We start from the raw sequence: 13,286 nt of genomic DNA on the forward strand, positions 1-13,286 counted from the left end.
ATCCAATTTCTGATCATTTTTCATTCGAACCCGATCTCGATCCCAATTCCGATCCCAATGCAAGTCAATGGGATTTTTTTACTAATCTGAGATCGTATTTTAAAAACAATCCTATTCACTATACAGCATGGAATCTAACAATTGAACGCTTTAATTGTTAGAATCCATGCTGTCTAGTGATTTTTTTTTTAATCACTAAGTAGACAGAGGATTTTTTTTTTTTTTTTTAATCCTCTGGCTACTTAGTCCCCCCTGGTGTCCACTTACCTGCAGAGATGGCTGGTCCGGTGCCCGGTGTTCTCGTTCTTCTTCACCTCGCTGACCCCGCCTCCCAGGTTAAGAGAGTGTGGGTGGGTTAGAGTGTGGGCAGGTACTGGGAGGGGAGATGTCACGTCTCCCCACCCTGTACCCACCCACACTCTCCTAAGCTACAAGCCCCGCCTTCTTCTTAGCTCTTTAACACTAACCTGGGAGGCGGGGGCAGCGAGGTGAAGAAGAACGAGAACACCAGGCACCGGACCAGCCATCTCTGCAGGTAAGTAGCTACTAGAGATGTTAGCTAGTCTCCCATTAGAATGAATGGACATAGCTGGTGTGCAGGGGGTTAAGGTTGTGTGTCGGCTGCTTCCATTCATTCCTATGGAACCGCAGCGGAGCCTTCACACTGAGTATACACTCCGCTCAGAACCTACCCGTTAAGAACTTGTTTGGACAGGCCTTGCAGTAAGCAGACACTTTTTGTCCTGCCCCTGCCACGTCGGATTTAGTCTTGTTAATTTTGAAAAAAGTTCCGCCCAAAATTGCAGGGAGATGAGGGTCTTCGAGATCTGAATCATTGTCGGTTGCGTCCCCTTCACTGGTATTACGATTTTCCTCCATTTTTGAAGTAATTTTACGTAATGGATTACGCGATCGGGATGATTAAAAACTAAAAATAAATCACGCTTCACTACAAGGCTGACATGCGTTGCTGGAACGCGCTAGAATTTTCCCTCCTCTCGTCGCACCTCATACGAGAAACGAGAGTGATGAGGCGGGTTATTTAAATTACAACATTTGTTTTGAATTTAGACAGTAATTAAAATATGTAAAATACTTCTTAAAATTATTTTAATTACAAAATACTGAATAAAAAAAGTATTTTAATTACAAAATACAAATACCTGACAAGTATTTTAAATACTCCCAAACACTGGTTATAATGTACTGCAGCAGCTCAGGTGTGTATTGTCACCTACTGCTGCAGCAGTTCGGGTGTGAATTGTGCTGCGCTTCAGAAGCTGAAGTTCTGCAGCAGCTGAGATGTGCCACCGTGTTCACAGAGCTGCTCACAGTCGCCACCTTCTGTTACTCGTGGACTTGTATTGACCCCTTGCGGCACATGTTTAATGTCAGCTTCCAGTTCCTGATCCGGTTAATGTCACGCTATTGTTTTTGCTTACACCATCAGAGTGATTTCGGAGCTGACATGTTACTTGTCATTACATTGATTTCAGGATTAGGCTCCAATAATGGATATGTTTCTGATGCTGGCGCTGCACTGCCGGACAATGTATAGCTATATCATTATGTCCTGTTCTGGGCGGTTACACTGACTGTACACATAAATTGTGGGGTGAAGGGATTTACATGGTAAGGGGGAGTGTTGAGGTTTGGCTTCTTTTCAGTCCCCTGACATAACCCGTACCGAGGTCTGAATCTTGCAGACCTTTGTAGTCGATCCATTGAAATCAGATGCCACCTATAGACCCTGTGTCTATAAACTGTATAGGGTGTTCATAGATTAGGGTGTGGGGCCTCACCTTTCCTTGTACATTTCCAGTCCAACATACTTGAGATTCATGCTTAATGTAGCTACCCAGCTTTGATATAGTAGGCTGAAATGAGGGGTACCCACGAGGACACCCTTCCTTTACTGCCTGACGACTATTGACCATCATATTGACACTACAGCAGGGGATGTGCACTTTATGGGAGTTGAAATAAATGGAAATCAGTTGACAGTCTTTTTTACAGTCTCCAGGAAGTGATGGAATAATGATCCCTTCCCCAGAGATAAGGGAGTGATGGAAGAGCTGCATCTATAGACTGTGTGTGTATAGCACAGGGGTCAACAACCTTCGGCATTCCGCCATTATGTTTTAGAGTCTTATGAAGGTGTCCTGCAGATTGCGGGTGTTTTTGGATGTGTGGTTTTTACAAAGAGGAGGTGCATGTCTTTAATAGATATAGGGAAAGAAGCATTTTTCTTTAGTAAGGCCGCCTATGATTATTGACCTCCTTTCCCTTCCGTCCTACATAGTCTCCTATGTTAGAAGTAACTTTAATAGCAGTCTGAAAATGGGGAAAGAAACATTTTTTCTTTAGTAAGGCCGCCTATGATTATTGACCTCCTTTCCCTTCCGTCCTACATAGTCTCCTATGTTAGAAGTAACTTTAATAGCAGTCTGAAAATGGGGAAAGAAACATTTTTTCTTTAGTAAGGCCGCCTATGATTATTGACCTCCTTTCCCTTCCTTCCTACATAGTCTCCTATGTTAGAAGTAACTTTAATAGCAGTCTGAAAATGGGGAAAGAAGCATTTTTATTTAGTAAGGCCGCCTATGATTATTGACCTCCTTTCCCTTCCGTCCTACATAGACTCCTATGTTAGAAGTAACTTTAATAGCAGTCTGAAAATGGGGAAAGAAATATTTTTATTTAATAAGACAGTCCATGATTATTGGCCTAGTATTGATGTGATGTCCACACTGATGAGTTGTCACTTAGGCATGATGGCCAGGTATGGCTCACAGAGGTGACCTTACCATGGATGATGACTGTCATGGTCTGTAGAACAGGTTAGGGTTTCGCAGTGACGTCTAAAACTTAATGCCCATGCAACGTATAGAGGGTCTGTCAAAATGGAATGGATGGCACATGGATTGGTGTCCGTGTGCCTTTCACCTTTTTCAGACTGATGACCTATCCATCAGCGGTCCGACACCTGGACCCCGCAAAGATCAGCTCATGGGGAGTGCATTCACCAGAACCACTGCTATACAGTCCACGGGGCTCCCGCACTTCTTCTTTTACTGTGTATAGGTCTAAAGTTGGGAATAGAAAACCCCTTTAAATGTATGGACTGAGCCATAAAAAAGGACAGACCTAGGACCTGTTCCATATTTTGCAACTCATTTCTACATCCCATGTGCTGATCTGTGAAAACCAGTAACATGTGTATGGGGCCTTAGAAATGGAGGGGTCGGTATACTAACCACCGATTTGCAAAAACGGATAGCTTACGGACCACAACTTCATCCTGTGCATGAAGCCCTAGGTTGTGTGGGCCTGGAGAAGTTTGGGAATCACTCGCTCCTTACTTGGGTTGTAAGTTTTGTTCTTCTGGTAACTTATGACAGGTGTCTCGGTTATTGGACGGCTATCTATTACCCCCGGAATCTCATCTCGCAATTGTCACATTGCGTCTCCAGTAATGACAGCTGAGGGAAGGCATCTGTCAGACTTGTTATGCTGTGATAGAAATCTGTATTTCTCCTATGCGGTGTGCGTGCACCCTCCTGACCTTTCCTGTATGCTCTCTGATAATACATCACTAGCGGGTTGGCGGCTTTCACCACGGCTGATTATTCTTATTTTTTTCTCCTTCCGTCATGTCTTCCACAGCAGCCTGATGACCAGCTCCTGCTCATCTGATGACATTGATCAGGAGGAAATTCAACTGGCATTGAAAGCTGCAAAGATTGCTTCCAGACAAAAGATCAGATCCCGTTTCCACAGCAGTAATGACCTCATTCACCGGCTCTTTGTCTGCATCTCAGGTGCGTCTTCTCCTGCATTCATCAGGCCTCAATACCAGGCGTGATCGCTTTTCTGCACCTTCCAGATGTGACTCCGCACAAATGTGCATGTCTAATAACAGGATTACTGCCTGACCGTATACAACACAGGGGCCACATAATCTAATCAAAACGGCGCCACTCTTGTGTCATCTCTGGTACTGCAGCATTCATTTGAATAAGGATAACTGCAATACCAGTCGTGGACAAGAATGGCGCTGTTTAGCAGACCATTTTAAAGGGGTTTTCCAGGACTTACTAATTGATGACCTATACTTTGGATTAGGATAGCACTTGAAGATCAGTGGAGGTCCAACATCTCCCTGACATCACATTCCCATGGCCTGTTCACGGCTTTGTCCCATTCAAGCAAATGGGCTGAGCTGCAATACCAAGCACAGCCACTATACAGCTGTACGGCACTATGCTTGGTGAGAGGTCACAGTAAACAGCTGATCGGGACTCCCACCAATAGGATAGACGAAGAAACTTTGTAATATAGTTTATAAAAGAAAAATGCACCTTTCTCCACTTACCAGGCTGCTTTCCTCCCCCTTCTGTTTATTCAGCCCCTTATAAATAATAGATTCCATCATCTGTGTCCAGCCTCACATACAGAAGTCAGGAGGGGAGAGAAGGAGGCTGCTGCCAGCTACAATGTGATTTATACCCTCACTCTGTGCAGAGGTAAAGAGTTATCTAAATAGATATAGTAGAGTCAAAAGTGCTGCACTATCCTACTTACTAAGTGTAGCAGAGATTAGCAGCGGTGGCATGTGAATTTCTCTTGCAGCCTTCTCTCCCCCCTTCTCCTCTCCATAGACTTCTTTGTCAGAAGTAACTGTAAAAGCAGGTAAGAGGACAGCAGCCTGATACATGGGGAAAGTAGCATTTATCTTATGAGATTTATGAAATATTTCTTATATTCTCCTGCACTATTTATTTATGAAGAGTTGTTTTATAAGCGGGGGTACTTCACTCTTTAATAGGGTTGTCCAGGATTTTAACATTAGTGTAGGAAATACAACCACAGGCCAGTGATGACATCACATACATCATTCATGTGACGGCCGCAGACACGATGTACATGATGTCATTGCTCCAAGACCATTGGAGGTAGTGGGAGATGATTTCTTGTCTGGGTACATTTTTTTAATTTTATTTCTTTTTCTGCCCCATATTTGATAAAATCCTTGACAACCTGCTTTAGTAGTGTTGGTGCAAATACTTAAAGGGGTTGTTCAGGGTTTTAAAAACATGGTTGCTTCATCCTGCCTATAGGACATGAGGCTAACCTGCAATACCACACATAAGCTTATTGTAAACCTAGAAGACCATCTCTTGACCATTCCTGACCCCTATAAAGGTGTTTTCTGTTGCTCCTCAGGTGTTGCCGATCAGCTGCAGACAAATTATGCAAGTGATTTACGAAGTATTCTGAAGACGTTATTTGAAGTAATGGCCACCAAGCAAGAGGTGGACGACAAAGGGAAGCAGAAGAAAGGTAGGCAGCATTACTATATAGGTCACTACTTACATATGGGCTACACATGGGACAGTAAGGCCTAATGCATACGACAGTGTGTGCAGGCCGAGGCTCTCCCGAGGGGGCGTCCGATGGTCCACTCTGTTCCAATGAATACAGAACAGGTTCTATCCTGCTCAATGTCCCCTGAACAGAAGGCAATGGAAGCCTCCAGAGACGTGAAGGCACTTGAGTGACACTTAGATATGTCTGAGTTGATTCTACTGCAAGATTGTCCTCTCTCGGATGGCACTTTGCTTTGTGCATGGGCCTTATTGTAAGGTTTTTGTGAGGGGAGGTTTCCTGTGCAAATCACGGTCCTGTGTACGGACCATAGAAATGAATGAGTCAGTGTGCAACCTGGGAAAACACGGATAGCACACTGATCTCGGCCATGGTCGACTGCAAGAGGCCTAACGTTATAATAGCCGTGTCTTATCTGATCCGTGATACACAAAAGATATATGGCACAGTAATATAATATACATGATCACATTGCACATTCAGCTCTGCCCCCTCTCTTTACAGGTCTCATGTCGCCCATAAAGTAATACTAATAATTAGGTATAAATCCTGATAACTTGACTGCTGCCGGACGACTTGGGACCATTCCTAATTGAGTTTCTATGACTTGGCGCATATTATATATTACTGTGTTTAAATCAACACGGATAATATGGCAGCAGTGATTATATAGGATTTACACCCGCTTTTAGCTTGTTATAGTCATAGCGGAGTCGGTGCTGTGAAATATAAAGTATGCAAGCAAATTAGTCCATCACCAGATGTGCCTATAGCGCCTCCTGTAGGTAACTACACTGTAAGACAAAGTCCAGCAAAGCACCCGAGGATCCCCTACTGGCCCAGGCTACATGATGATAGTACAGCAGAAGGCACCCAAATTTATAGGGCCCTATGGTCTATTTTCTAGGGCAGGGGTCCACAACCTTCGGCACTCCAGCTGCTGAGAAACTACAACTCCCAACATGCTCCATTCACTTCCATGGGAGTTCCATGAACAGCAAAGCAAGTATGCATGCTGGGAGTTGTAGTTTTACAACAGCTGGAGTGCCGAAGGTTGCCTACCCCTGTCCTAGGGGTTGTGGGAGGGTGGGCCCCCCTCGAATCAATTCATCAGGTGGGCCAAGGAGCCTCAGTCTGACACTAGAGCCTTAAAGCATGTTTTGGAGTTTTTTTTCTTATCATCGGTACATACTGTAGTAAAGTTTTTTTTTTTGTAGATTGTGAGCCCCATATAGGGATCACAATGTACTTTTTTAGAATGGGAGGAAAACCATGCAATCACGGGGAGAACATACAAACTCCTTGCAGATGTTGTTCCTGGCAGGATTCGAACCCAGGACTCCACTGCTGCAAGGCTGCATGTTAACCACTGAGCCACCGTGTTGCCCCATAGTAAAGTTCTTGTAGGACGTCTCATAAAGTCCTGATTGGGAAATTGTTTGCCTAAAATTTTTGGTAGTTTCTATGAAATTTTAAATAGTAGTGCAATGTTGCCCTCTAGTGGAGATCACACTAAATGTAATAGATCTTAAAGAGAACATAACTGGTCAATTTGAGACACTAAACCACCCACAGGTTCTTAAGGGCCCGGACCCAAATTGCCCTGCATTAAACCCATCCATGTTCCCAGGTGGAGTATTTGGGCCCCTTCACAAGGAGTTAACGCTCCGCTCATTCAGACACATATACACGAGCACTTCAAAACACTTCCCATTCTCTTCAATGGGAGCGCACATAAAGCCGGCTTTACACGCGCTCCCATTGAAGTGAATGGGATGTGTTTTGAAGCGCTCGTGTATACGTGTCTGAATGAGCGGAGCGTAAACTCCATGTGAAGGGGCCCTTAAGCTTTTAGATTTTTATTGTGGGCACTGATCCCTACAAAGCAATGACTTGTGGGTGCTTTAGTGTCCCAAATCACTCTTTAAGGTTCATGTATTTAATACTGTATGTCAGTAGTTTTGAGGGGTTTGTTAGGTTGTTCTGCTAAAAACAAAACAAAAACATGGTATTAGGCCACAACATGTGTCTATCAAAAGACGTCCCATGTGCCATATCTTGCACGCACAGGCAGATATTTTAAGGGGGTTGTACAAGATTAGATAAACATGGCTGCTTTCTTGATTTAACAGCACCACATATGTTCACAGGTTGTGTCTGGTATTGCAACTCAGCCCTATTCCTTGCACTAGAGCTGAACTGCAATACAAGGACACTTTCTGTGGGCATGTGTGGGGTCCATAGACCATAATGGGGTCCGTGTGTTTTCCGCACGAGTCATGCAGAGAGAAAAGTGCTTCATGAACTACTTTCCTCTCCACACGACTCGTGCGGTAAACACACGGACCCCATTATAATCTATAGGGTCCATGTGCTTTCATAAGCTCACCGCTTATCAATGCATTCGGTATTCCATTCAGGGGGTCACCAAGTGGACTCCCCAAATGAAATACCAAATGCAGATGTGAACCGGGCCTTACACATCATGCACAGGGATCCACTCTGTGAGAGGAGGGGTCACATCCTATGATATGTCTGATGGGTGCCGTGTATTTTGCAGTGAGCCAAGGACTAAGGAGCGCTGCACTAGAAGATTGTGCTCTCTGCCAGGAGACCATCTCCTCCTCAGAGCTGGCTGCCAAGGCCCGAGATGGGGAATTTGAAGGTATTTTATGGACACATACATTATGCATCTTCATCTTAAGTAACCCACATCTTCCTTAATGAGGCTTTCCTATCTTAGATATTTATGGCATGCCCCACTTCCGATCTATTATTATATACTAAGGTTGCTCATACCCTTTTCTTTCAGTCCTCTATATTTCATTGATCCAGTGTGTCTAAAGTTTATTAAGACATCTTCTCCTAAAGTCTTGGTTAAGATCTTGTACAGTGTTGTGTATGCAGCTCCTATGCAGACTAAGACATTGGTCTTAGTTCTATGATGTTATCACATAAAATCTTTGGTATATATTTGATCTATGGTCTTCATTTACCTTCCATCTGGCACAGATCCTCCTGACTGGGTCCCGGATGAAGTCTGTAGCCTGTGCACTGCATGTAAAGCTCCGTTTACTGTCATCCGCAGGAAACACCACTGTCGCAGTTGCGGCAAGGTAAGTGACGGTCAAGGCTCTTCAGTGACTATTAAAATTGTATATATATGCATCATGCCCTCCATTTAGCTACAGGGGTTTCTGTCCATGCCCATGTGATGATACTGCCCCTGTAAGACGCATTCCTGTATTGTATCCACTATAGAAGTGCACTAGTCACTTTCTCCTACAAGATCAAAACACTCTTCTCCTTCTGCTGTCTGCAAATCCATTATCCTTAGGGTATTCTCTCCCGGGCCACTTCAACCAGGACTCATACAGAATACTGAAGGAGTGAAAGACCATGCACAGAGATGCTTAAAGGGCATGTCCACCATTGGGGCTCAGACATGTACTTGCTCATTAGTTGGGAAATTGGAAACTCCAAATCTGCAGTAAAGCAAAAAAGTTACTCAACAAAAAGTTACTCATCTTCTTATATAGATTTCATGCCTAAAGAGCTGTAAGGTGCTCCGCTCCTACACCGCAGCCACATCTGCTTACTTGGCGGTTTCGGAAGTGCTTTATGGCAGAGGAGATGCCCCATGCAGATTACAGTCACCGCTCTGTATAATAAGCAGATATAAATCACGCCCGCTCAGTTTGCATTGCGCTTCCACCTATATTTCACGGACGTTAACGCCGTAGTGAATCATGAAACTATTATCGGCCCCTGGTGAGGAGTCGCTGCTTGTAAAACAAAGCCTAATTTGCTAGGAATAGACTGTAAAGATGTCCGATTCTTCGACTTCTTTCCGTTATTAATTCACATTTTTATTCTGGTCTCATCCATTCCCATTCACTGCAAGGTCAAGTAAAGGTGCAGGATTATAGGAGTGATCAGTAGCGCGAGCTGCCATATTGGGCCGTGCCTTTCCCCGTCAGCACCACCGCAGCCGCTCCCAGGGTTCTCCCATACAAATGATAGGTCCATGTCTGTTCCTATATGGGACAAATATATATAAACACTTGTAAAGGAGAACTCCAATCCTAATACACTGTTATAACATGGGCAGGATCTTCCTCCTCCTCAGCCTTGTACGGATTAAATAGTCCTGCAGGCCCCTGGCTCGGGTAGGGACAGTTATATGTATATAGTATATAAGGGATCATTGATGTATTTGGGTTTTTGATTATAAGGCTGTATTCACACAGAGTAACGCCCGGCGTTTTTTGTGTGCTTTTTGCACATAGCGCCGCGTTAACGCCGCGCTATTTTGCGGTGGCGTTGACCGGCGTTAACGCGGCGTATACACGGCGTTAACGCTGTGCTATGTGCAAAAAGCACACAAAAAACGCCTGGCGTTACTCTGTGTGAATACAGCCTAAGGCTAATTCATCAAACTTTTTTAAAGGGGTCCCTCCATCTTTTTTGGCCTTTACGGTATATCCACGTCCTTGGGGAGCCGCATCTATCTCAGGGCTTCCTCCAATTGCCCGAATGAAGGAAAGTTGGCCCCTGATATACAGACAGAATCTTCTGTACAAGTGAATAGAGAGACCTGTGCGTGTGCGGCCATCTCTTCCTACACTGTGTTTAGCGATGGGGCTCAAGGGACCCCAAACCTCACAATACATGTGGTAGGACGTGTATCTGTTGGGCATTTAGGGTATATTCTGTTGATATGCTATGTACTCCCAAGATGGAGATTCCACGTTAAACCTTTGTTCACATTAGCGTTTGTTATGGGAGTCTCAGTACTATACCCAGCAGACCCCATTGAGTTATGAATAGATCTGTCCATTCCTGCAGAGGGATCTGCCATTTTGACAGTACATGCGGCTAAGGGAATCTCTGAACAGAGCATAGCAACAACACTGACATGACAACACTGTATCTGGCGACAGCCTCAGGCTTTGGGCCTACCGTAACTCTGCATAGAAGTAATATAGTAAAACCCATTCTTCACATTTTTGTTAACCCTTTCATATTCTGGTGGGCTCTTTTAAAGAAAAATAAATTAAATTGTCCCTTTTTTTATTTCTATATTCCAGATCTTCTGTTCTCGCTGCTCTTCCCACTCTGCTCCATTACCGCGATACGGGCAGATGAAGCCGGTTCGCGTCTGTACGCACTGTTATATGTTCCACGTCACTCCCTTCTACAGTGACAAAGCTGCAATTTGATGCCATGATATATCCGGGGGCGCTCGGGCCAAGAATCTTCACTGAATGAGGACTTTGCTGGAGGCATGCGGGCTTTACGTTAAACTTTTATTATTAATATTATTTGTACAGAGAAGTTTTGATTGTTTTTATTTTTCTTAAGCTGCTAAAAGAAAAGGATGAATTTCGTGGCTCTCGGCTTCAGTACAGTCTTCCAAATGTTCCAGCACTGGCACAGCAAACGCCATGACACTGAAGACTACAAGGAGTATGGCTTCATGGATCTCACTGCATCACTGCTTACCTTAAACATTTAAGATTGTAGCATCTGTCACAGCACAGCTGTAAAGCATGGCTGCACCTCTGCACCTGGGAATCCCCTCCCACAAGGAGCACATGGGAAGCCCCTCCCCTGAGGATCCTCTCTTCCATTAGATATATATATTGTGTCGTCTCCTCTAGCAACATCTGTGGAGCAGAATCAAGATGGTTTAAGGACATATAACTCATAGGATTTTTTTCTCTTTTGACGATACACGGGTCTTGTAAGGGTCGTTGCAGTCCGCTCGCTGCAGTTTGTGTTGGCTTATATGCTTTCCTGGTTTACAGCAATAACTTTTCACACACACACTATATACATACTAGATATACTACTTCTTGGATTTTATCTTCATTTAAGGAGCAAGTCCAGTCATAGTTGGAAATTTCTCTACTTGTTCATCTCTGTATTCTTCTAGATAGGGGGCAGTATTGTAATAGTTAATCCTGGTCTATATGTAATCCTGCTTATTTTGCTAAGCCCAAGTTTAAATGAGGGATGTAAAAATGACAACTACTTATCTGAGCTAGAAATGGGCTCGCAGCAGTTGTCACCTCCCTTCCCCCAATCCTGGCAACGCATATGAAATGCCTTACTCAGTAGGGGGCGCCAGAGAATCTTAAAGCATGAGTTATACTATTTTAGTTAGAAATTTAGGAATTGCTCTTAAAGGGAGTCTGTCTACAGAACCCAGCGCCGAAGACAGGTTAGGGTCACCTCAATCAAAGGATGCTTTCCGTCACCAAGATATTGCCATTTTTTTTTTTTTTTTTTTTTTTTTTTTGGGGGGGGGGGTTGTTGATTTGCAAATTAGCTCTTTGGAGCAATGTGGGCATTGCCGGTTACCTCTTTGGTGCAATGGCTGCTTCAAAGTACTCATTTGGATATTGACAAAAACAGCAATGGGACCAGCGAGCCTCAAGGAGTAAACACTATTTGACTCCTGTGACCCTAACTTCTCTGTCTGCTGGGCTGGGTTGATATGTTCGGTTCTGGTGACACACTCCCTTTAAGTCATATATTATAAAATATTGCTTTTAATACAAAGTTTGTGTTTTAAAGGGATTCTGCCATCTGGATTGTACGAAGTCCTAATATCTAGTCTCGTGGTTTCTTGAGGGCTGGATCACTCTTATGTAGGGATCATATAAAAACAAGTGAAAACCTATTCTAATAACCAGCCATGATGCCCTTCTGGCCCTATGATTGGCACTTCGTGGAGCCATCTCTTAAAGGGTTATTGTGTCCAAAAATCAACTATCCACTGGAAAGTAGCTAAATGTCTGATCAGTGGAGGACTTAAAGGGGTTGTCCTGAACTATTATGTTGTTTGCTTCTCACTACTTACCATGCACAGCAGCAGACATTATATAGTGGTTGTGGTTGGTATTGTAGCTCAGTCCCATTCGTTTGAATAGGACTGAGCTGCAGCATGGTCATGGGACCAATGAAGAGAAGTGGTGGAGCTCAATATCACAATCCCAGACAACCCCTTTAATACTGGGACTCTGTGTCCACGAGACCAGGTGAGCCCAGTTCCCCATCCCCTTTAACTGCTTAGAGATAAAAATATAGCAGAGTTGAGCATGTGCACTCCATTCATACCCTATAGGAGTGACGCCCACTAAGCAGACCCCAACCTGTCTAGTGGATAGGTCAATATTTTAGTAGGAGTATCTCTTTAAAACCTATCTTGGTGATCGGACATCAGTTTCCAATAGGAATACCCCTTTAAGTCCACTAGTTATTATAGGATTTTGTATGAAATGCCTAAACTAGCAGACTACCCTAATACTGGGTCCCCTTTAAACAAGTCTACAAGGTGGGGTATATTTTACCATATGAAGGCTGGCATCGAAAATTTCCCATGTTAGGGGTTCCGCACCTTCGTACATGAAAGGGTTTCCTCTGCTTTACCTACAGATCTCTATAGAGCAACGCTTGGTACAAATTCACATTATATCCTAAGAACCTGGAGCCCCAGACTCAGGCTGGAGCCAATGCCATGATATCCTTCTTCACTCACTAGGACCTCAAAAGGGACCATTTTGGGTCTTTCTAATAATTCAGGTTTTTTGTGTTGATCTTTAGAGTCCGACGTGTTTGTTCATATTTTATATTTTTTATATCGTATTTTTCGTTCACTACTTGCACCATCGACTTGCTGCTTGGGGAGATTATTGCGTTAAAAAAAATCCACATTACTTGCTAAGGATCGATATACATTTATTCATATCCTAGGTGAACTGAACTGAAATATTAGGTGGGTCAGAGCTTTAAGGGGGTTAAAAACATGGCTACCATCATCCAGGAACAGCGCCACTCTCAATTGTAGACTGTTTTTAGTATTGCAGCTTAGCCCTGTTTACATTTATGCT

General features: G+C 43.7%; 1 protein-coding gene across 2 annotated transcripts in view; it reads left to right on the forward strand.

Moving 5' to 3' along the window:
• The window catches only part of ZFYVE28 (zinc finger FYVE-type containing 28), a 134,513-nt gene extending 123,005 nt beyond the window's left edge, over window positions 1-11,508 (forward strand). For both annotated transcript variants that reach the window (XM_075261114.1, XM_075261115.1), the window contains 5 exons: window positions 3,667-3,821; window positions 5,227-5,343; window positions 7,949-8,053; window positions 8,401-8,504; window positions 10,479-11,508. In XM_075261114.1, coding sequence (XP_075117215.1) covers window positions 3,667-3,821; window positions 5,227-5,343; window positions 7,949-8,053; window positions 8,401-8,504; window positions 10,479-10,610 — 613 coding nt within the window. In that variant the 3' untranslated portion in view covers window positions 10,611-11,508. The remainder of the gene's footprint in view (window positions 1-3,666; window positions 3,822-5,226; window positions 5,344-7,948; window positions 8,054-8,400; window positions 8,505-10,478) is intronic.
• Window positions 11,509-13,286: the final 1,778 nt, after the last annotated feature.

Source organism: Leptodactylus fuscus, chromosome 1, assembly GCF_031893055.1.
Source record: "Leptodactylus fuscus isolate aLepFus1 chromosome 1, aLepFus1.hap2, whole genome shotgun sequence".
NCBI lineage: Eukaryota > Metazoa > Chordata > Amphibia > Anura > Leptodactylidae > Leptodactylus > Leptodactylus fuscus.